Source organism: Chiroxiphia lanceolata, chromosome 2, assembly GCF_009829145.1.
Source record: "Chiroxiphia lanceolata isolate bChiLan1 chromosome 2, bChiLan1.pri, whole genome shotgun sequence".
Classification (NCBI taxonomy): domain Eukaryota; kingdom Metazoa; phylum Chordata; class Aves; order Passeriformes; family Pipridae; genus Chiroxiphia; species Chiroxiphia lanceolata.
Window position 1 is genome coordinate 118634259 of NC_045638.1, and position 24378 is coordinate 118658636.

Here is a 24378-nt window from a genome sequence, read left to right on the forward strand (position 1 = left end):
TTAGAGTAGCAGCAGAAAGTTCATGGGCCCATCTGACTTGCAAAGAGGCAGTCCCTGCCTGAGAGCTAGGGCTGTGACTTCGGAAAACGAGGCAGGAATGCCTGTGTTAATGATAGTTTTTTCTTCTCTGAGTGCCGTGAAAATGCTTGTATGTAAACCCATGGTGCCACTGTCATCTGCACTTGCAAACCACCCCGGCGGTGCTGTTAGAAAATGCATGGATAGAGTACAAATGTACAGGATGAAAATCAGAGCCCAAATCACAAAACACATGTACTGGAAACTGTGGAGAGACGATAGAGAGACACAGAGTCCCAGTCTGACTCAACAGCAAACTCCTCTCTGCCATTTAACATAGAATGATATTTTCTCTACCGAAACGTTATAACCTGGTATTTGATTTCTCTGTGGAACACCATCCTTTTAATTATGTCCAAATAAAATTCTGATTTGTATTACAAACCAGTCCATCTAATCTGTCTGTTTCAAGAAATCTATACCGAAGAAAAACAGGAGCAATGTAGTGGCAAATCACTCCTGATTTAAATCAAAGTAATTTAAACCAACAAACCAGAAATCTGCATTTAAATAAATTATTTTAATCTTGATTTGTATTTGCACTTTATTATTTTTTTTCCTTGAAGAATACCAGGTTTTCATTGGTGTGCAGCCTTCTCAGTGTGATTATTATGGCTAAATATAACCCCTTACACTATATGAGGGTTTGTTTTATTTTGCAGGAGGGTGTGCAGTATCTGTACAGACCTGCATCACTCAGCATGCATTTACTCCCTCGGGCTCTTGTTTACTCTCAATCAGTTTGTTTTTCTGCTCGGGATTTGCTTCAGACTGGCTTTGTTTGGCCACTTGGGTTCGTGAGGTCTGTCCTTCCAGGCTTTAAAGCAGGGACAGTCCATGTCTTTCCCCTTCCCCATCCAGAGCTGAGGCCTTGGGTGAGCAGTGGGTGCCTTCTGGAGGAGGGGGGACCCGGCATGGGAGGGCAAATGCTCCCTCCACCTCTCCCTCCAGGGCCGGTGGATGCTCTCCAGAGCCTGTTTGGTCCTGGCGGCACATCCGACAGTTGTCCCTGCCCAGGTGCTTGGCCATAGCAGCCACCACGTGCAGCTTAAGCAGTGCTTCCTAAATGTTCGTTATGGAACTGTACTTGATGGATTACATCCAGCTGGGCCTGAAACGGTGGTGGAAATTTTTTTTTTTTTAAATTTCAGATGTAATTTTACGGGATTATTCCCGAAGTTATCACCGGGGTTTATCTCAGCTGCGCCTCTAAACTCCAAAGCCCCACCAAGTGTCGGGCGCTGCCTGACACTTACAGGTCAACAAGCAGGGGCCCTTCAGCCTGAAATCGTCCCGGCTGGAGGCACATCCGAACCACCCCCGAGGGACGAGGGCAGCGCCCGCGGCGGGGGCGGCAGGCACAGCATCCTTACGCATGCCCTGCGAGGAAGCCGTGGGCGGACGAGGTGACTTAGGAGGATGGGCACCCGCCCGTCGCACAGACTTCCCCCTGCACCCCGGTGGGGAGAGAGCCTTTCGGCAGCCCGTGGCAGCGGCCAGGCACCCATGGCCCGGCGCTGATCCCCTGCCCTGCCCCGGCGGGGTGGCCGCTCACCCGAGGAACTGAGAGGTACCCCTGGGGCACCGGCGAGGGAAGCGGGGCAGGCTGGGCTGGCGCTCGTGGTTTTTCGGGGTGGCAGCAGGCAGGAAAGGAGAGGGATGCAGCGGCGGGTGCTGTGGTTCCTAACCGTGTCCCCCTCTCCCCCTGCCCCAGGAGCTCCAGGAGGATGGTGTGCCTGGCGTTGAGGACGTGGCTGGGGCTCGGGCTCTTGGCGCTGCTCTGCCTTGGTTTGGGTAAGCAGGAGCGGCCGGTGCGGGGCCACGGGAGGGGATCGGATCCCAGCAGGCAGCATCACCCGTTTGCCGGTCAGCCCCCAGGACACTGCGTCTGGTGTCTTCTGCCAGGGCTGAGCCCGGGCCAGGGTTTGGGTGACCGGCGCTACTCACCGCGGCAGTGAGCGCTGAGCATCCCTGAGCTCTCAGCTCCCCAGGCCAGTTGCACCAGCCTGACAGCTCCCAGAGGGGCAAACTGGTCTCCAATCCCAGCCAGGGTGAGAGAAACGAGGGTGTTTTTGGGGCAGCCGATGTCTGTGGGGAGCACGCGGCACAGCCACTTGGGCTTCGGTTTCCGTGGTGGGGTGGTTTCTGCAGTTTTTTGGATGGTTAACAGTGGGTGTGTGGTGGGAAAGATAAGGAAAGGCAGCAGGTCAGAGCTCTCTGAACCTCCCGGTCAGCTCAGCACAGTGCAGAGCGAGTTCTTTCTCCAACAACACAAATTCCCTGGACTTCGTTGAAGTCCTGCCTGGGCTGTCCCCTGTCCTTTTTCGAGGACCTGCCGCAAAGCTGACTGGAGCCCACAGATCCCTCCTGACCTCAAGAGGCTTGGGATGAGTCTTCTCAGCTGTGTGAAATGTTAACCTTGAAACCACACAAAAACTCACTTCTGAGCTGGGGTTCATTGTGGATGCAAAACAGATTGTGCTTATTGGCAACTTTGGTGTTTCACTGCAGCTAACGATACTCTAGAGCAAACCTGGGCAGAACTGAGGCTTTGATTAAAAATCAAGTGAGGCAAAATTAGGAGTTTTTCGTGCTGATATTGTGAAACTGGGAGATACTTGGTGCCCAGTTTCATTTTAAGTTTCAGTCTCTCTTAAAACAAAACTCAGAGACTTTAACAGGGAGTGAATCGCAGAGCTCACTTGAAAAGAAAGCAGCTTCCTCAAATGCCACTCTGACATCTCGGCTCTCCTGTCTTCCCCTCACTCTTTCCCCTACCTCTGTGCTTGCAAACCATGTGTCAAGCACAGATTATTCTGCCCGTATTGCAATGGTCAAACGATCTATCATGAGCAGAACTGCTTCTCTCCCTGTATTTTAAGAGCTTGTAGTAAGTTATTAATGTGATTACGAGCACGTGGTAATTCGCTGGTCACGTATCTTCTCTAAAAAGGATGCTTTTTCCTTGGCCAAAGGTGGGTAATGCTTGAATAGACGGTCTGATGCCTACAAATATCCACTACTAGAAACAGGAGTTTGATAATAGAATAATAGATAATAGGTGTTCCTCTAGTTGTACTTTTTTTTAATATGGTTTATTAAGTGTTTTATTCTAAGATAGTTTACTAAGTGAATGATAGTTTATCCTGCTTTCCATCTCTCCCTCTTTGTATTCGTCCTCTGCTTGTAACTTTCAAATCCCCTGACCAATTTCACCCAAATTTGGCAGGAAGGCAGAGGTGGCAGAAATGCAGAGGTCCTTGGCTGCTACTTGGAAGCCACGAGCAGCACCCAAATAGCCAAAGCCTGGGCTAACCCTCCCCATGCCTCAGATGACAGGAAGGGCAGGAGGCAGCTGCAAGGGAGCTGTAAGGAGCATCGTGGCACCAAGAGCTTGGGAACGGGCTGGGATGCATGGGGAGATGTGCCTGGGCTGGGAAACACAAGGCACAAACCCATGGGCCAGCAGGATTTGGTCATCCTGTTGATGAGAAAACTGACTTCTCCAAATCTGACTGATTACAAAATTCTGGGGTTAAATTCTGCAGGAGACGGAGAGGAAAGCCAAGCCATTCTAAAATCATTCTCTCAGGTTTTGGAGCACAATTGTTAGATGTGTCTCATGTGAGGAGGCTGTGGAAGTCCTGGTGCTGCAGGGGCAGATGCTCCACAGACTGATAAGAACAGGACAGCTGATGCACCTCCTTTCTCTCTCTGTATGCACACACACACACACCCTGAAACTTTTCTCTCTGAAAATCAGTATTCCTACGTTAGCGACACTTGAGAATACTTGGTGCAGTACCCACAAATGAATGGGTTTTAAAGGTTTTACTGCTGCTTGTCGGTGATGCCTTCCCTAGGTCGACCACAGGGACTGAGTTCTGACTTGGTTGTGGCAAAACAGTGAAGCCCTGGGCACCTGCCATCGTCCTGCCAGTGACTTCCCACACAATGTTAAGCGAGTCACCAAGGCCAACATTTACAGAACTGCCACCATGTGGGACTGCTCGTGACCACATCAAGGCATGGTCAGGGCTGGTTCCCAAAGCCTGTGTCCTTGTTTTGGCCCAGCTGCCCTGATGCTGGCACAGCTCCATGCTGTAACACTCAGAAAGGTCAGGGAGCACACTAGGATGGAAACAACTGCTCTCTGTAAACCCTGTGTGAGCAAAACAGTAATACAGGGAATGCCAGGCTGAATTTTCACGTCATGGGAGTAGAAGGCATTAATGGGGGGCTTTATTAAAAGGGATGATTTGAAGTTTGTATTTCACAGGAATTTCATGTATGTCCGAGCTGTGCAGACCCATTTGTTTCCCCTTGAATTGAATTTTCCTACTCTGGCATTCACCTGAGGTGCCCCACTGAAATGCCAGTGTAATTTAAAGCTGCTTCTGAGATGCCATCTGGTGCTGGAGACACAGATGTCCTGCTGTCTCAGCACAGTGGAAAAGTGGCAGAACAGCCTTGATTGCAGCACAGACTTTTTGATTTATGATCTGAATGCACTGCTGGTATCCCCATGGGCTTGTTTTTCTCCTGCCATTGCACCTTCACACCTACCTACAAATTGTAGGATGTTCTCAGTCACATTTGTTAGATAGGACAACGTGGCTGGAAGTCACTCAGTATGACCTTTCCCTGCCCTGTGTGCAGACGTGGTGTAGGCACTGACTGCAGGGATCAAGCAAGCCCAGCTTTGTGTCCAGGGAGTATTTTTAAGCTTCCCTGGAGTTTTTTCTTCCAGCTGGGGACCACTTAAATGTTGGTTTCTTCCCAGTGGTGAAATTTTTTGAGAAGTTTTGAGGAAAATTCCCTACAGCTTTGGAGAGTTGGGAAGTGGGGGGGAAAAATCCACTTCCCTCTGCATTGTGAGTGAACGCTGGCTCACAAGTAACTCACTCTGGGAATCCCCTCCCACATGTTACTGCCAATAAAGAGCTTGGAGTGGAGCTGGGTTTCAGAAAGGGACAAATAGGGTTGAGAAAGATTCCCTGTTTCATGGCCACCCCCAAATGTTGAAGTGTCTAACAGTGAGCTGTAGGTGCTTGGTGTCTAATTTCCATTCCAGCTCCAGTAGCTGTTGTGCTGGGGCAGATTTCATGGTGGAGGTCACAGAAATTTTTCTTTACATACCAGGTTTGCCCACTTGATCACATGGTGCAAATTGAGTTTCTGCCTTATTCCTCTTAGTGCCTTCAGCTGTTGTTTGAATTTCTTTTTTCGGATGAGTTTCTGTCTCGCCCTGTTCCAGATATGCAGAAAAAGAAGTCTTTACTTCAAAAACAAGGGCAGTGAAACTAAGGAACTCCTCTTCCTGTCTGTCAGTCTATCCAGAGTGAAACCTGCTGTAAGAGCTCATCTGGAGAAACAGAAACCCAGCTAAAGGCTCCTGCTTTTGCTTATAGACTCTGTTTTACTTCTTCTGTTGGGTGTTTTTTAAATGAAAGAATTCTTTAGGAAAAAAGAAAAAAAAAAAACAACCAGAAAATTAAACTTAGACAAGCCACATCCTTACACAGTCAAAATGCAGTTACCTACCTAAATACCAAGCTTGTAAAGCTACAGGTCAAACATTCCTTTCTCCCACATAGTTTCCTTTTTCCCCCAAACCCGGATAGCTCCAGTGACCTCATGCTTTTTTGCATTTCTTGGATCACTGAGACATTTGTATCCTTTTTGCAATGTTAATGTTGGACATTCCTGCATTTAAACATGCAAAGTTTGGGGTGGAAGTTTTCCCTGACCGTGGTAGGTTACCAGCAGGAGTTGCCACCCTGTACACCCTCACACCTTTCCCGCTCATCGTTACCTCGACTCTTGAGTTTCAAATGTGCTTTAATGGGTGTAATTAATCTGACATAAATGAAGGATGTTGCTGATGGAATTATTCCCCTGCCTTGCATGTGGTGAGTCAGTTTTCTGTTGGGGCCAGCCCTCTGTCTTTGGTGCCCGTTTGGTTTTACACCAGTGCTGTGTAACCCAGAGGGGAGTGGATACAGACAGGATGCACAGCTGAGGGGACAAAGAAGGTCATTGCCATCAAAAGGCACAGTCCTGCTCCTCTCTGGCTACATTGATCCTCCTCTCCTTTGTACTAGTTCTAGCACGTGTCTGATCCTTGGATGATCTACTTCACCTTCCAGCTCAGCAGAAAGTCTCTTTTTCCCCCTTTTTTTATACCAACGTGATGTATTGAGCCAGACTCTGGAGAGCCCTGCAAGAGTGAGCACGTGGGATTGGAAGGGGAGGGGGAGACATATCTCCTATACTTGTGTTGGGAAGACATGAGATCAGTGCCAGTTTGTTGTCTGGCTGCATCCCAAGGTTGTGCCAGGCTGGGGGAGAACTTCCACATTCAGAGAAATTCTCGTAGGATTTCTTCCCACTTCTCACTCATAGAATCATACTGTGGTTTGGGTTGGAAGGGACCTTAAAACTCATCTTGTTCCAACCCCCCTGCCATGGGCATGGACACCTTCTGCTGGACCAGGTTGCTCAGAGCCCTATCCAGCCAGGCCTTGAATACTTCCAGGGATGGGGTATCCACAGCTTCTCTGGGCAACCTATTCCAGTGCCTCACTGCCCTTATAGTAAAGAATTTCATCCTAATATCTGTCCTTACCTTCCCTCCAGCTTGTCCTATCACTACCTGCCCCTCTCCAGCCTTCTTGCAGGCCCCCTTTAGGTACTGGAAGGCTGCTCTAAGGTCTTCCCAGAGCCTTCTCTCCTCCAGGCTGAAGGCTTCTCCTTCCTTTTAAACATGTGCTTCCTTGTATGAATACCATGCACATGTAGATGTGGTGGTTTTTTATAAGTTGTCAAAGCAGGTGTGCTGGATGCAGCGAAGTCTGTTTGCTTGGCAAAAGGAGGTCAGTTTTGTTGTTAAATAGGTTAACTTTAGGTTTAATTGTAGCTGTTCTGCCTCCTTGGAGGGACATCACCACTGGGAGTCTCGGGAGTTCATTCGAGAATACGTAAATCTCTCCCAACACGGAAATACCACGGGCTTTGCTTCTGCTTTTTCACTGTTGTGCTTTTAAAATATCATTGGTCCCTGGGGACTCCCTGACTGAAAAGAAAGTGCTGACTGATGGCTAATGGTGGCACCTACACCTACACCTATCCCGAGGTGTTCACCTTTTGGTGAGCCCAGATTGCTACCCTGTCATATAAAAAGTTAATAGAAAAGAGCATTGAAGCAAGTCTCTCTGCACAGCGCTGCTGTTGCCATAGCAGGTACCCTTGTGCACTTTTAAATGCTCAACAGGCAAGGATTTCATCCCTGTGCTGGGGGAAGTGCCAAAAGAACTCCTTCCATGCACCAGGAAGCTCCCAGACGGTGCCTCCAGCAGCACGTGCCCAGGTCTCTCATTTCACTCTTACAGACACCTCTGGACTGCTCTTGGTCATCCTCCAGTTAATTCCTGTTCCCTGTCCTCCAGTTAATTCCCATTCCCCGTGCTGTGCTCTTATCTAGGGCTGTGTAATCTCTCCTCCAGGCAGTCCTCCAGCTGCGGGGTTACTGTCAAGGCTGTCGTCTACAGAGCATCCTGTGAGTCAGTGCCTGAGCAGAGACTGGTTTTTCTAACAGGATAATGGCTGGCAGGCCTGCAGCATCATCAGCTGCACTGGTGAATGTCACTATGGCTGTGGGCAAATACTTTAGCTACAACAACAATGACAACAACAAAATTACAATTTTTCTAATTCAGAGTGGGCTTATGTGAGAGGTATCATACTTGATTTTCTTGGTTACAATTTCACCTTCTATTAGTTTCAAGAGGGGGCTGGCTACTTGGGGAGCATGCAAGACAATGAGATGTAGCAAGCACTGAAGAAAACTACAGCCTCAAGCAGTGGGGAGGACCTCAACTTCAGAAACTGCTATGAGGACAGCAGCATGCATGGCAGTGGTACTGGAGGAATTAGGAAAATTATCCGAGAACATCTTCAGCTGGGAGATAAATATAGAGGAAGTACAAAGTGATCCAGTCAGCAAGAGACAGAGTCTGCAGGGGAAAAAAATTAACAAATTTATTTTTGTCTTTGAGTGTGACAAACCTCCCCCAAAGGCCCGTCTTACACAACTGCCTCATCTAGTTTCTGCCCCCAAACGGGGAAATCATAATGTAAAGAGTGCTGAGCCAGTTGCAGGAATTTTGATCTCTAAAGGAACTAAAATATGCAAATCTTCTGAGGACATCCAGATTTAGTGTCTCTTCCTGCCCTTTCTAATTCTAGCAGTGTCACATTCCACGTGCTGGGAATGGAGAAAGGGGGAAGGTTAAAAGTCCTTCTGTCCCTGAGGTGTCCCTTCTGATATGCAGCGTGGGAGATAAGCAAGCCCCCCGTCCCCTCCTCCCTGAGCAGCAGCACCAATGTGGAGTGCTCTGCGGCAAAGGGGGAAGATCTTCAGGCACGATAAAGTCCCCATCCCGTCCCCAAGTAGTTCTGTGTCTCACATCCAGCTCCTTGCTTGGATCTGATCTCCCAGCTAGTGCCAGAATTAGAAAACTGCCGAGCGACTTGCGATCTTACTCATGTTTATAAACAAAGCAGGCTGGACATACCCGGGCAGCGGGCTTGTCCCAGCAGTGACTCAGAAAGAAGTAGATCTTTATCTCAACCAGGTACCGAAACTTGAGCCCGAGCAAGAGGGAGAGGGAGGGGTGCCGGCTGGCTGGAGCTGCCCCAGCGCTGCAGCGAGCCCCTTTACCCAAGTATTTCAGATTCCCTTTGGTTTTCTCAGATGCGAATTGCAGATTTTGAAACATTTCTTTTTTCTTGGCGATCGATGGAGTTTCCTTCCCTTTCAAGTCAGCTTTTTGACCAAGCCGTGACTTAGTGACAGCGCTTCCTTTCGTTTCCCGCCTGGCTGGGTTGCCTTGCTGGCTTTCATGGCAAAAAGGCAGTCAGGGTGGAGTGAAATCAGCTTTCTGGTGAGCCAGGGGTTAAGACTGGAGAAAGCAGAGAGTTGATCTGCAACCTGCAAAGGAAACTGCAGTCAGATAGAGGGCTTCAGCGGGAGCACAGCGTGCCCAAGAAATTGGGCCCGTACTGGATGCTGGCATGTGTTGAGAGCACCCTGTGAACCACTCTAAAATGAGTGTTACCTACAGTACATCACTGCTTATCAATTATGCTCAGGGAGACAAGTAATGTTGATAGTTTCACTACTTGCTGGAAAAAAGCGTGATCAGTGTGCACCCCGAAAGACGAGCTGACCTTCTGACTATAGACACAGGAAGATGTCCTCTGGTTTTCACAGCAACTTCATGGCTTTAAGGATTTCTTCACTAAACACGTGCAAACAGCATTAAAACAAAGAGTGAAGGCTGCTGAGGCAGTCGGACACCAAAATACCAGGGGGATACTATAATAATTGCCAAATCAACAGTATAGAGCTGGGCAAGGCGAGGTTGCTGTTTTGTTCAGGAGGAACGTGGCAAGGTGAAGATGGGAAGTGCAAGAGGAAGGGGCCACTCCTCCTTTCTCTACCTGCCTGGACCTCCCTTTGCATGCCTGAACTTGCTGGAGTGGAGTCTGTGTGGAAGGAGCACAGAGGTTATCTGGGCAACTGTGATCACTGTATTCACAAGAGTCTGTCACAGCACTGGCTTAAATACAAAGCATTTCTTCACATATTCCAGTGTAGCACAGGACTCCATGGAAAAGCCTTTGAGAGAATCTCATTCCTCCTTGGTAGAATCACCTGGGATAAAAAAAAAAAAAAAAAAAAAAAAAAAAAAAAAGACCAGGGGGGAGTGTCTCGTCTTTTAAAGGCTCAGCTTTTAAAAATGTCTTAATTTTTCCGCAGATTATCTGTCTTGCTTGGAAATCCCTGTAAAATACTGCATTGCCCTCAAGGGATAAATCGTGCAAGTTTGGGGCGAATGTGCAACTCACAGAAGATGAGGTGCCTGATCTGCACAATTACCTGAGGACTGCTAAGTGTGGTTCTTGTGTGGTCCCAGGGGATGGCCACCAGGAGAAAAGTGAAGCTCCACGAGATGGGTTTTGCTCAGCCAGCCCAGCCCCAGTTACCAGAAGTGCCCTTACCTCACCACCACATGCTGTGCATCTCCTCCCAGAGCTTCCCCAAGTCCCTGTTTCAGCCCACACACAGATGGAGTGGGAGGAAGGTGTCAGTGCCCAGGCAGAGTGGGAGTGCATGGTCTTAGGCAAAGTCAGTGATGCCATTAATTTGTGAGTAGAGATAGCAACTGCTGTTGCAAAGACAAATAGGGAACTTGAAGGGGAAAACAAAAAAAGAAAGCAAGGCTGTTTTTACCCTCTCGGTTTTGGAGCTCCGCTGACAATTTGCCTTAGAATTTTTTGCAGGACTGTCTGCTAAAAAGATGTGCAGATCCACTGTCTTACCTGCTGGCAAGGGACTCCAGGCCCACTTTTCCTTTCATGTGTGCTGCTTTGTGCATTGTGTGCAAAGCAAGGCAACACAAGGTGAGAGCAAACAAAGGTGAAGCAGCTGAGAAGGGCAGAGAAATGGGGAACGCAGGGGAAAGAGAATGGCTTTGGAGCTTCTGTTCACCAGGACCTATCTGAAGGTTTCCAACAGTTTGGTGCTACTTCTCTAGAGCTTTGCTAGGTCTTCAGCTGCCCTTTACTGTCCAATGTCTCTGCAGGACTTCTGTCCCAAAGGCAACCCTCCCTCCTGTGCTGTGCGGCTTCATGTGCCACAAACATCCCAAGCTCTCTGTGGCTGGGGAAATTCTGAGTCAAGGCTTGGGGCAAAGAATGAAGGAAACAGGGACACAGGAGACTGTAGAGCTCTCCTGCTTGCTGACTACTCTTGGAGCAAACAAGAACCCATGATTTTCCTCTACGCTCACCTCTCTGTTCTGATGAGCCCTGCTGTGTGGGGCATCTGCAGCACAGGCGCAGTTTGAATGAAACATGTTTTTCTGCACAGGGAACAGAAAGTCATCCCTTTCATCAGCTCAGTGTTGGCACACGCCACGGGCTTGCAGTGACAGAGAGATGTGTGTGCACAGCAAGGGAGTGGGTGGGCTTCAGAGGGGCGGGAAGAGGAGGGATCTTTGTTTTCTAGAAAATCCATTAGAAATTATTTCCACGGTGAATACCTTCCCCACAGACTGGTTACAGAGAGCCTTCAGCACAGAATTGGGGGAGAACTGAATTTTCATTTTTGCTTTGCAGTTCACCTTTAAAACGAAAGGGGACTTTTGTGAGGCTGAATGACTCTCTGTAGACTTTGGTTCCTTCAGGCTTGCAGCATTCAGGTTGCAGTTTCAAGGGCTGCAGAGCCTTTTAAGGGTAGACGTGACATCAGCAGGAGTTTCCAGCCCCTGCACATGTACTGCTGAAAAGGTTTTTGTTCTCCTTTTGGTTGCAGAGGAGACTCTTAGGGGCAAGGTACGAAGAACCTCATGCAACCCATGATGCGATGTCACCCTGACATTTACTGTACGCCCACTCTTCCCCTACTGCCACAAAAGAAAATAGAAAATGGTCTTTATCAGGCTCCACAATCCCAAAGTTTGACTGGCTGTCTGGCTGCTCTTTTGAGTCTCTCCAACAATAGTAGGAGCTGAGCTGATGTGATCGAGGGAAAAAGCACACGTACACACAAATGCACACAGACAAAGAGGAGAAGGAACTTCAGGAGTCGCAGCCTGAAGCAGGTTGCTTTTAAGGTGAACAGGAGGAAATGCTTCTCCACACACCATGTAATCAAATTGTGCAATTCATCACCACACGAAGTTTTGAAAGCCAAAAATATATATACATTCCTGAAGGGGCAAGAACTCTTCCTGAAGGAGTAGCAGTTGAACTGCTGATGTCAAGAAATCCCTAAATTTCAGGCTGCCAGAGGTTGGCAGTTCTTATCCCAGGTGGTGTGGAAGAACTAGTTTTTCTACCTTTTTGCTGCCAATTTCTGGCTGACAGAGGTCAGAGTGGGCTTGGTTGCTCAGAATCTGCAACACATTATAAGGGGAAGTGCAGGTAGTGGGGGGTGGTGGGAATTGAATCTTTCCCTTTGGAAGATCAACAGAGCAGCTGAGTGGAGGGAAGCCAGTTAAATAAGAAGTTGCTAATTTAATTGCATTCTATTTTATTTAATTAAATATTAATTAATATTAAAACATGCCATAGTGTTGCCAGGACCTCCACAGCATTTTTTTTCAGTGTGTTTCCTACAGATTTAGTGTAAGGTGTGCGAAACGGGACAGGGGTAGGTGTGCTGCAGGGGAGAGGCTTATTTCATAGAATCTTAGAGACTGTGAAGTGTGAGCCAGCACCAGCCAGACTTTGTTGGGAGGGTGGCAGTTCTTAGGCTCAGCTTTGTCAAGCTTTCAGTTCATGCATCAGGCAGAGGCTTTGTCTGGTGGGCTCTCACCTCCACCAGTGACACTCCGCCTGTCAGGACTTTCCTGCTTCCTCTCTCTGACATGTTTACTGAGATGTGTTCTGCAGGGAAGGAAGAAGGAATCTGAATCTCTTCTGTCCTGAAGCCAGCTATTTCCTTGTTTTCCTGCTCTCATCAGTGGATGGATTGATATCCCACTTCCACCACTGGAGGTGAGAGCTAAGGTAGCGAGGCTGAGGCAAGCAGGGAAAGTGTGAAGTGACCCGACCTTCTGGACTAACACAGCAGGGTGCACATCACCCCCAGGGTTGCACAAATTCAGGTGAAAGCTCAGCCATCTGCCTTGTTGCAGCACAGGACCGTGCATTAATGCTGGGTCACCTTTCAGCAGCAGCAGGAGCTCTTTGATAGGCTGCTCCCTCCTAGGTCCTGGCCCCTGTGAGCACTTACCCACTGGAAAGAGGAGGGAATGGGAAAGCAAGGCTGCTCATGGGAGTGCATGATAGTCATAGTGCTCAGTAGGGGGATTACTGCTAATGTGGTCAAAGTGCACATAACTTCACAAAATGTTCTGAGTTGGAAGGGACCCACAAGTGTCTGAAGCGAATGACCCATACAGGGATCAAATCCAGAGAGTTACAGAGGTTTTCTGGACACTGAGCTCTGCAAAGGGATAGCAGAGGAGACAGAAGTTTGTGCATGTATGTTTCTATCTCTTTACATGAATAATGGCAATTCTTGACAGTGAGGTGTGTTTTTTTTTAAGGGGGCCGGCAAAATTCCTCTTCAGGCAGGTAACACTCCTCCTGCCTTTGCCTTCAGCAATCCTTGTGTGCTCAGGATCCTAAGCAGGACTGGAGCATGACGTAAAAGGCAATGCCAAGGGAGGCCTTCCCTCAGTGCAGAGCTGAAGCTGTAAACCGAGCTGTAAACTCGGTGGGTGCAGGCAGAGCCAAAAGAGGTGAGCTCTGGGCAGCAGGTCCCGCCACGAGGCCATACCACTGTCTCACTGACTTTTGTTTGCCCCCTCACCTACAGGCCAAGCACGGGAGAAGAGAGTAGTCAGGAGCAAACTGGGGGAAAAGGTCAGCCTGCCTTGCTGCCATGAAATCCCGCGCTCAGAAAGCCTGCAGAATTACCGGGCCTACTGGCAGAAGAAGTTTCCGGGGGTGACGGTGGTGGTGCTGGCCTACTCCGACGGGAAGATGATCGAGGTTCACGACCGGTACAGGAACCGCACAGAGATGGACCCCTGGGACCTCATCCTGTGGATCTCCCCCATGGAAATCCTGGACAATGGCACTTACCAGTGTGTGGTTCAGCACAACTCCGCTGTTGTGTGTGACGAGAGCGTCACCCTCTTTGTTACAGGTAGGTGGGTTGTCTCCTGACACCCCCCAGTGCCAGCTGTTGGGTGTAAAGGACACTCCTCCAAGCTTTATCGTAGTGGAGCAGGTAGGCTTCCATCAGGCAGCCTAAAAGAGTGATGGAAGATGTGTTAAGTATTTCCACTCTAGCAGCCTCCCTACTTACCTTTCCAAAGCTACCCCAGGTACAGAGAGTTTGGCTTTAACACCACCAGCCCAACCTCCTCCCCTTGATGCCTCCCTGTTGTGAAAGGACCCCTCCCAGGACCCCTCCCCAGGTACCACTGCTGGTGAGTCCCCTAGGCAGCCCCTGATGTCTTCTGGGCAAAGTCAGACCAAGCCCTTGGTGCATGGCAAGCATCCAAGCTGAAAGAGGAAGGGGGTGGCCACAGCAGCATTCCAGGCTTGCATCCAAACCCCTGGTAAGCCCAGGCTCTCCGGGGGCTGGCCAGTTCACTGGCTGCACCGCAGCTCCACAGCCCAAGGTTGAACTCAGTTGGAGATCTGAGTATTTTTACCTTAAATAAACCAAGTTCCTTTGCTCAAAATGAACCCGAACCACAAAAAGTTCCACTGACATTATTTTCCATTTCCACCCCTGTTTTTGTGGTGGTTGGTCTCAGCTGAAGATAGAGATATTGGTGGCATATATAAATATATACATACCTTTGAATACCTTTAACAGCAGAGAGTTGCAGGAATCTCCCAGACAAGTCAGTGAAGGAGCATTCCCCATCTGGAAGGGAGACCAACAAAACTAAAAAACAAACCAGCTCCTGAAGTTTGTCCACTGCCTGCTTGTCTGAGGGCATGGTGGGCATACGTGCAAGGAGACAAAATTAGTGTTCTTTCTGGGAACTGATATGAAAAAAGGGAAGTGCACTACCAGCACCTTCTCTAACCATGAGGGCTGAGGACTTCACTGCATGAAAAATATGAAACTACGGATCTCTTTTCCTGGCCACAAATACTCCAGTTTCTTTCCTTCCAGAAATTCCCTCGCTGTCTTAGCAGGCCAGCTGGAACAATTGTGGTAGACTTCTGTTCCTTTTGGTAAAGTGGAATCGGTTATTTTGGGGATTGGGAAAGGGAAATTTTCCCTCATCCCTGCTGGAAGCAGGCTGGGATGTCTGAAGGGACTTTCTAGACTGGATGGCAGTGTCATATTGCTCAACAGACAGTGGGCTTGGAGGGAAATCTGTGTCTCTCCTTGCTCGCCACTGGTCAGCCACACAGTGTTGAGCAAGTTTCTTTCACTGGTTAAAAGTTACTTGGTATCCCAGAGCTTTGTGGGCAGCAGAAGCCACGGAGGACACACCAAGGACCAGCATCTGCCCTGCACAGATCCCAGCAGTCACGTGGTCACACGATGAGTCAGGCAGGGAGCAAACACACACTAAAACCAGTAGCTGCTCCAAAAAGGACCATTGTGCAGTGAGTTGAGCAACCTGCTGCAGCTCTCTGACTGGCTATATGGCACAAGAGAGGCCAATTAAATTATGGCAGGGGGAGTATGCCCTGTGGGGGAGCCTTTACTCTGACTGTGGGCGATGGGGACCTCAACTCTCGCCGTGATCTGACGGAATGGTAACCGAGTCTCTTTTGCTTCAGCCGACTTCAGCCAGCCCAGCGTGACAGCAGAGGTGTCCGCTAGCTCCTGCGAATCAGCCGAGATGGTGATAGTGTGCTCTTCTCATGGAGGTTTCCCCAAGCCCAGAATCTCTGGAGCCCTCAACAATATGTCTGTGGAGTGGAATGCCAGCTGGGTGTCCGAGTCCAGCCTCAGCCCCTACAACGTCACCGGCACGCTGGTGCTCAACGTGACCGGCGACGCCAACGTCACCTGCTCTGTCCAATACGACGGCTTGGCCAAGTCCACCAGTTTGCTTCTGGGTACGTGCTGTTAATGGTTTTTTTTTTTTTTTTGTTACAAAACCGTTCCGTGTAACCGTTCACGCAAGGATGACGCAACGACCCCACCTGCGAGCTGCGCGCCAAAATGTTTTAAAGGCTGTAAGACAGCAGGAGTGGGAAGGGAGAGTTACAACAGTGACTGACAAGCGGTGATGGCTTTGTCTTCCTGCTGCTCCTCTGTCACAGCTGGGCTGAGAAGGCAATTGGATCCTGTTGTGATCTGGTGATGTCAGGCTCAGTTGCTCCCACAGGTCAGGGTTGCCACCATCCAGTGCCCCTCTGCACCAGCACAGTCCTGCTGCCAGCTGCATGACACAGACCTGGTATTTGAATGGTATTTGTGCTTTAAAAGCCACGGGATGCACTTAAAAAGAATTTCCTCATTTAAACAAGCATGTTTGTCCCTGCTTCAGTGAAAGAAACTGTTCAGCTGGGGTCTAGACAAAATTCTGCTTTCAAATGTAATATAGGGTTAACTCATACGAAAAGAATTCCATCACTGAGCCTGGCTTAGAAGTGATAGCATAATAGATAACTCTGTGCTTTGAAAAGCTTGAGGCACAAGTGGAAACAGCATGAGGGAAGGCAGCATACTACGGTCCAGATGTTTTGCGGTAGAAGGGGATTTGCCAGAAAATTCTTAAAGCCAAAAGGATTTTTTTTTTTTAATGTTGCTACCGAAAAAAGTGTTCTGAAATGTCTGTGGGTCTGATGTTTTTACTGCAGAGATAAGGGCACCTTCAGGGGAAGATAGAGAAGTGCTATTTTTCCTAGGGAGTTGTACCTTATTCATCAAGGTAGCTTATTCATCTACCTTACTAAAATCAAAGGGGCTTGTGGGGAGAGGTGCCATTCAGCTTCAGAACAAATGCCAGGAACCACTGCTTTATGAATATTGGCTATTGCTGGATGTAGCACATAATGTCCCTAGAGGTGCTAATGGAAGAAGGTTATGAATATCATGCTACATAGAAAAGGAGACCAACAACAAAAAAACCCCAATAATAGTAATACACTGTTGTCACACAGATTGTCAGAGGAGGGTGCAATCAACAGCGACACAGTCACAGCAGTCACAAACCCCCTGCTTTTTGATTTTTAAGATATAGAACCACTCCCATTATGGTATGATGTAATTGGTCCTTTAGACAAGTCTTTCATGAACAGACTTCCAGGCAGAATACAGCCTCTGGTAAACACAGGAGGCAAACCCTACAGTGGGGGGGAAAGACTGTGCAGCAGATCAGGCCAGTGTCTTAGACGTGGAATGATGCTCAACTCTGCCAGATGCAGATGATGAAAAACTGAAGATCTGTGCACAGAGCTCTGGAGACCTACAGACATGCAGCAAGTCTGTCCCTCCTGCTGAATTAGGGTTGTCCTGTAGTGTACAGGAACAGCCTGGTATCTGCTCTTATATCCCAGCGGTGGAATGTCATCTCCTGTGGTGAAAAGCATGACACAGACCTGGTATTTGAATGGCATTTGTGCTTTAAAAGCCATAGGATGCACTTAGAAAGAATTTCCTCATTTAACAAGCGTGGATCCACTGAAGCTGAACTCTGCCATAGCACTGTTTTCCTGCCACACAGAAAAAACAAGTCTATTCTAGCCTGTTTAATGCATCATTCTCCTTCACCTCTGAATCCAAAGGGAAAAGAATTAGGCATAAATCTGATGAAAACAGTATGGAAAACTGCAGGGTAGCTTTGAAAATGGAAATTTTCTAGCTGCGGACTCAGACTCTTCCACCAAGCCCAAATACTTCCTTTAAAACAGCTCATGTGTTTTTAAATATTGCCTGTCTCAGTTCTGTTCTGGACAAAACCCCAGCATTTCACACTCTGTGGATATGTTAAAAATTTCAGCACAGAGCAAATGCGGCAAAGTGGAAGAAATTAAGGCACCAGCTTTTCCTGTTTGTTTATTGAACAGGTCCATTTTCAGGCTGAATACCTGAGTTAGAACTCAGCCAGAGCCACCAAAATTCATGTACCTGCTCTCACGTGAAAATGACAATAAGCTGTCGTGTCCTTTATTTTTTTATTTCTCCTGCCTCAGAAAAAACAAATGACTGTGTTGTTCCTCCTGTGCCTCCACCTTATAATGTCATTACTGCTTCAAGCATCGTTGTTATCACCTTCATTTTGGCAATCATCCTGGCAGCAAGATACCTCCCAAGGCGTGGTAAGTGTACCTCCTTTTTCAAGAAACTGTCTTTTACTGCTTATGTTTCTATTAAGGTACACATTTATAGAAACTATACTGCCACATTAGGTATTTCTCTACCTTCTTCTCATTTCCTTTTTTTTTTTTTTTTTCATTTCAGCATCCACTGTCACAAAATCTAAGTCCAGCTCATGACCTTGCTACATTTTGTGTGCAGGCAGCATTAGGGTTCAGGTTTGGGAGTGAAAGGGTGTTGGGGAGTTTTGCCAGCAGATCAGAATATTTCCAAAACCAGGGGTATACAGAAATGAAGATATTCACAAAGGTTCATTTTTGTGTATTAGGATATGACCTAAGATGCCTTAAGATGCCAAGAATTTTGGTGATCATGATAGATATGGCTGAGCACTGAGAGTTTCAAAATTGGATCTCTCTCCACACCCTACTTAGACAATCCCTCAGATAGTCACTGAGCCAAAGTAACAAAAATACATAGTGTTAGGGCCACAGAAAACACTTCAGCATAGCAGTGCCCCACTTTTAGGAGAACACCAATCAGGAGAATTGGATTTGTATTCTTTGTGTGGCCCACAATGGCACAGGTGAGGCGCCTGGTCCCACCCTATGAAGTCTTCAGTGATTCCAGACGTGTCTCCAGGAGCTTTCCAATGTCAAAGGGGATCTCAAACACCTCAGGGTTAGCTGGCAGCTAAGTAGATTTTTTTTTTCCCCCTCAAAAAATCTCATCTGTTAGCTGTTGCTCCTAATCATGTCTAATCTGACCTCACCAGAAAGCCCCTGAAGATGTGGGTAGACATCTAATGGATTTATAAAGGCAGCTAGGATTGAAAGTCAACAGCAGGAGATGTCTTATCCACACCCTGTTAGCAGCTTTGCAGAGCAGTCACGGAGAATGACAGCAGGCCTTGCAACATGTTATAAATACCACCACACCCAGTTCTGTCAGGGCACTGGGGAAGCCCTGTGTGGGGACAACAAGAATCCCACACTGGGAGGGGCTCTGTGCTCAGGCCACTTAAACCGGGAGCCCCCAGTTCTGAGCACCTCAGCCCATCGTGGTCACCGTGGTACTCCCCCTTTGGAAAAGGCTGTTTGCTGGACAGCAGGGACTCAGTTTGCTTACAGACACTTGTAAGTTTGTCATGCTTGTGTGTTCTGATACCTCTACTCAAGACAAGTTCACTCCCAAGTCAGAGGTGTGGAGGTTGCATTACTATTTTTCTTTTCCCCTCCTCGTCGACCACATCCCTTCAAAAACCAGCGTGACCATTGAGTCAGGCTGGGCTGATTTCCTTTCAGTGCTTTATCACAAAGAAAGGAAGCTTCTGGAAGGTAGTGACTCTTGGTTACACCTGTGCACCTCCTCATTTTCCACTCCTGTGCCCCTGTGACACCAGTGCTGGCTGTCCCCTGCTGTTCCCTGGGGCTGTGTCAATGGGAGAGCAATGAGCAGGCTGAAACCTAGAAAATCACATTTGATCACAGCCTGTGCTGTTAGCTGCATGTATAATGCACTTCTAATTATAGGAGAAAATGAACTGGAATTGGAAGATTTGGCTCTAAACAAATATTGGCTGGAAATTAAAAGGTTCCTCACCATTAAATTAGCACGATTCCGGAGCATTCTGAGATAGTCTTTTATACAGGGACCAAGTTGCTTTTAAAGCAGATGTAAAAAGCATACCCATGTGGTAGAATGCAATCACCTGCAACAGCATGGCACAGGGCTGCACAAGCTGGAATTTCCCTTTCAGTCCCATTTGCATAATATGCACAGGGAGTGGATTTGCCAGGTCAGGTGGTGCTATTCGGTACAGCCACTTTCCAGCCCAAGTGTACACTGTAGGTAACTGAAGCCAGAGTTTACATCCAACTTCCCAGTTTGTATAGTTGTCCCATTTCAGTGCTGCTGGGCATTGCCACCCATCTGGGAAGGGAAATACCTGCCCTAAGAGTGCTTCCTACTGGTGCTGCTGCAGGTCACCTTTCAAGAGCTCTTGTGGGAGCTCAGAGTAGGTCTGAGAGTACCTCTGTTGCTCTGGCCCATGGAAAGCTGAGTCAGGAGTTGCCTTGATGCTAAGAGTGGTTTCTGAGCTCAAAAGGCCATGCTTCAGAGAGCTGAAGTGTGGGAGGGAAGAATAGAAAGGCAGAGTGAAACGGAAGTAAGAGTTCTCAGATGCGCGATTGTTGTGGTGACCAAAACGTGCAGATGCTTTGTTGAGGTTCACAGCCTGTCTTTACAGTAATTAAGGAATGCAAACACAGAGCACCAAGATTAGAGGTCACTTAAAGAATGGCTTATGATTCATGTTGCATGATTTCTGCAAGTACACTTTGCTGTGGTAGTAGAGATTCAACCTGAACAGTTAAAACAAAAGTCATCCATAGATGCTGAGGTACGTAGTGGACTTGTTTATTCCGAGCTCCTTTTAAAGCACTGAAAGAGTTTGTTGGTTTTAACACGGGCATTCTTTCATTTGATAGGAAAACTGCATTTAGTGATGTGTAACTTTTATTTCCCTTCTGACTTATCTTAGCAGGTACCGACCTGTCTTTATGCCAGGCTGAGGTTCCATACCTGTGCTAATGAGAACTGTTTTATCCATATGACACTATATTGACAATATTTATACATAACAGAGCTTTCTATCAGATCAGACTATGGCTATGGGCCAAGCATATTAGGATGTACTGCAGGGGTGAGTCCTGCCAGATTAAAATAGAAGTAACTAGACCTAAAGGATCTCTTTAATTTCTTCTCTCCTTTCTTCCCACTCTCAGTTACACTTTGTTGAAGAGGACATTTGGAGTCATCACTTTTATGTCTTCTCTGATTCCAAATTTCAGTTTGTCCTCACTGTTGTAAGCCCCGGGATCCCGTGGGAGAGGGTATGAAGGAAGGTACGAAGCCACCTGTGAGCCTCAAAGTGACATCTGAAACATCATCTGTATGACCAGATTGCATTTGCAGGTAGTTTTCTTCACCAGTCTTCTCTTGGCAAAATAGCTTCTCAAATACCACTGGATTCTCATGCCATGTTAGCTCACAACACCACGTGTGCCTTTTAATATGAGCATGGGCTGTCTTTTAGGGTAAGTAACAGCAGTAGGGCCCTATTCCCAACCTGGACACGTTGTGTTTCCCAGTCAAGTGACCAGAGGAATGATGCTCACATTCCTTGTGGGGCACTGCTTTGTTTGGGTTATTTCAAATTTCTAGTGAAAATCTAGTGAAAAACGTTAGAGGACTGAATTTGTTGGGCTGCTAAGCTGCTTTTTCCATAGAATGGGCCCTGTGTGGATGGTGTGGAAATTTCTTCGGCATTCATTTCATTAATGAACGTAAAATTTCTGGGACTAAATAGGGATGAAGAGAGAGAGAGAGAGAAAGAAAAAGAACATTTGACAGCTTCGACCGTCAGTGTCTGCTCTGAACCTGTGCAAGGAAGCTGATTAATATCTGAGAGGTGGGCTTGCAGCACAGTCCTCCAGCTATCAGGACCTGCAGGGACATCCCCTGCTGCTGCCCTGCTCGTTTTATGGACTTCCCAACTAAGAACTGGGCAGTCTTTTAGTCCCTGTCCTTTTGGACTCATTTGTAAGTTGCTCATCACTACCACAGGTCCCACGTGTGGCTTCACCGCCTAGAAGTTACTTCTGGCTGATCTGATACATAAACATGGGAAACACCACTGGTAATAGAAATGAGGGGTTGACTAAATGGTGGTGAGGGAGGGGTGAACAAGAGAACAACTCCAGCTTTCCCAGTAATACCAGCTATGCCAGTCCACTTCTGAGATATCTCCATTCCCTTCAGCAGCTGGAGGAATGGAAAAGCTTCCTCCGTAAGACTTGCCTAGGAAACACTCATATCTTAAAAGGAGTTACCTTCAACAACGAGGTGTTGCAAAAGACGGGCTGGGGGAGGCTCTGGCTTGCCAAAGTTTTGTGATTACAAAGCATTATATTGGCTTTGGCTTGAAGGAAAGGTTAGCAGGTAGCTGTTCTTATTTGCACCATTATCCAGGTGACGGCATTTCCTGCTCTCAGGGCGGAATTGCCAGGGCAATGCCTCGGAGCAGCAGCTGTGGAGTCCTGCAAGTCGTTGAATTTGTCACGCTGTGTGCTGCGGTGATCTAAAAGCTTGATAGTTCTGAGGTGGAAAGGAGGGGAAACTCTCATTCGGGCCACTCGTCTCATTTCCAAACCTGAACAGCCACTCATGTTTTCCTCCGGGGAAGGCCCTGCCCGGGACAGATACTAGAGCCTTGGTTAGCCTGAATTTTGGGGGGTTTTGTGATGGCAGCGGCAGGAGTTCACCTACTGAACAAACCCATTCTTCCACATTCCTCTGTTTTGTTACAAAAGTTTGCCAGGCTTTTCCGTAGGTGGCGCTTCCCAGCTCCAGCGCCTGGGACAGCTGCTGCCTGTGGACGGGGATGGAAGCTTGTGCTTCCTTGGTGGCCGACTGCCATCTGGGAACCGCAGGGCGTACTGAGCCACGTCCCGCTGCTGTTTAAATTGGGGAGCGCGTTCATTAGCCATCCTCGCTCCGCAGAGGGGGTGGTAGCATCCCTGCACACTCCAGAGGTTTTGCAGGAAGCGCCGAGCCGGACCGCCGCTCCTGCCGCTCCGAGCAGCTCCGATTTCATGGAACAGGAGCCCTCTCGTGGAGGGCTGTCGCAGGTGTATACCCGTTTGTCGGCTCTGCCAACATTTCCGCTCGACGTTTGAGATTAAGAAGGGGCGAGGGGGGAAAAAAAAAAAAAAAGAAATCCGTAAATACTTTTTCTTTGAATCCCTCAGGTTTCTTACCCCGTGCATTCCGCACTGCAGACTCCGCCGTTCGTTGTACAGCAATGCTTGTGGCGTTGACCCTTGGGCTCTCTGCAAGGGGATGGCAGCAGCAGGAAAAACTCTGCTGCCACGACTGAAAACACGACTGACAACATAATCTCATGTGAATGAAGTCAAACAGAAGCTTTGGGGTGCTCTCGGTACGAGGGGGTCACTGGAACCCCGGCCTGGGAGGACCCTCTCTGCTCCTGCAGAAGAAGAACATCGTCAGCATCGACACACCAGTTCAAGGCTTTGGGAACCTCTGGCTTTGACGCTGCTTCTGTGGGAACCAGGGGCCTGCCTGCCCCTTTAGCAACGCAGAGCTGCCCTTTGGGACCCCCCAGGCCCCGACACACAAGCTCAAGTCAGGCTGTGCCTCCGTGTTGTGACTGGGAGAAGCTGAAACTTCTTTTATATTCAGCCTCACACGAGTTCTTCATGCCGGAGGACTTTGGATTTGAACCTGACCGTTACGGATGCACGTCCCTTCACCCCTAAAGAGGCAACAATGCTCACGTTTTTCATGAAAAAAAATTCACCTTGGAAGTGAGTCTCTCTGCCTCATGCTTATTTGCAGTGCTATGAGATTTTTTAGGGAACGATAGACACTGACAGCACAGCTAACAGCCAACTAATATTGCTTACCCACAGCAGTGGCACAAGTTCTCATAGCCTTTCTCTCCTGACAGGATGACCTTGCCAACCCAGCCAACACAGCCACTCCATTAAACTGCTGTGTGAGGGCACACGTGTGCATACAAATGTATGAGCTTTTATGTGCATTCCTTCCTACCTGTAAAGCCCCACTGAAATTTGTGTTAAAGTCAGTGGTTATCTCACATATCTACTGTAATGGAACCTAACTCAGGGCCTTGCTTCATAAACACAGGTCTGCTTGTGTTGGTACATCTGCCTAGGGACACTTGTTAGGGGAGGCTCTGCAGGTTCTTGGGAGTCTCTCACAGTAACCTAAGGACTTACTTTGCACTGAATGTTGCTGCTTTCTGCCAGTGTTCTCTCCACCCAGCCAGGACTTGAAGGATTTTCCCTACAGAATGCTAATACTGGATAGGACTCATCTGATCTGGCTGACATTCTTGCCTACCGTGTAGGAAAAATTGATTTCTCATTTTAAGGGGAAAGGAAGAAAAAGCCCCAACAAGCTTCCTAAGCAACTCTGCATACTAACCTAACTGAACCCTGCCCTGAGTTTTACAGGTATGTTTTTCCCTTCTGCTCTGCAAGCTGGACCCATTCCCTTAGTGCTCTATCCATGTTATCAGGGCAGACCAAAGCCTGAAAGCACCTCCGTGGGATGTATTGTTGCCTGAGCTGTTTATCTTCCTAGGACACAGCAAGGACACATTCCATCCATTTCACTTTTTTTTCTAGAGGGTACATATTGTGAGAGAAACTGCTGGAGAAAATAGGAAGATTAAAGTGGTTTATGGAATATTGAGTTACGAGATCAAGTCACTAGTAAAAAATAAGGCACTGCTCCCCTTCTACTCCTGCAGAGTTGTTTTGTCCCATCTTTTTTTTTTTTTTTTTTTTTTTACTGCTTCCCCATTGTACAAAGTGTAATGGGAACTCCAGAACATTCTTAGAGTTGACAGAGAAAAGGAGATAAGCTGG

General features: G+C 47.9%; 1 protein-coding gene across 1 annotated transcript; it reads left to right on the forward strand.

The window, feature by feature from the left end:
* Positions 1-1533: 1533 nt before the first annotated feature.
* On the forward strand, positions 1534-23505 carry LOC116782141 (T-lymphocyte activation antigen CD80-like). Its single transcript, XM_032678326.1, has 7 exons — positions 1534-1648; positions 1793-1872; positions 13472-13804; positions 15412-15693; positions 17776-17901; positions 20752-20875; positions 22711-23505. The coding sequence occupies exons 2-6, from the start codon at positions 1806-1808 to the stop codon at positions 20856-20858; spliced, it is 915 nt and encodes a 304-aa protein (XP_032534217.1). The 5' UTR covers positions 1534-1648; positions 1793-1805; the 3' UTR covers positions 20859-20875; positions 22711-23505.
* The last annotated feature ends 873 nt before the right edge of the window (positions 23506-24378 follow it).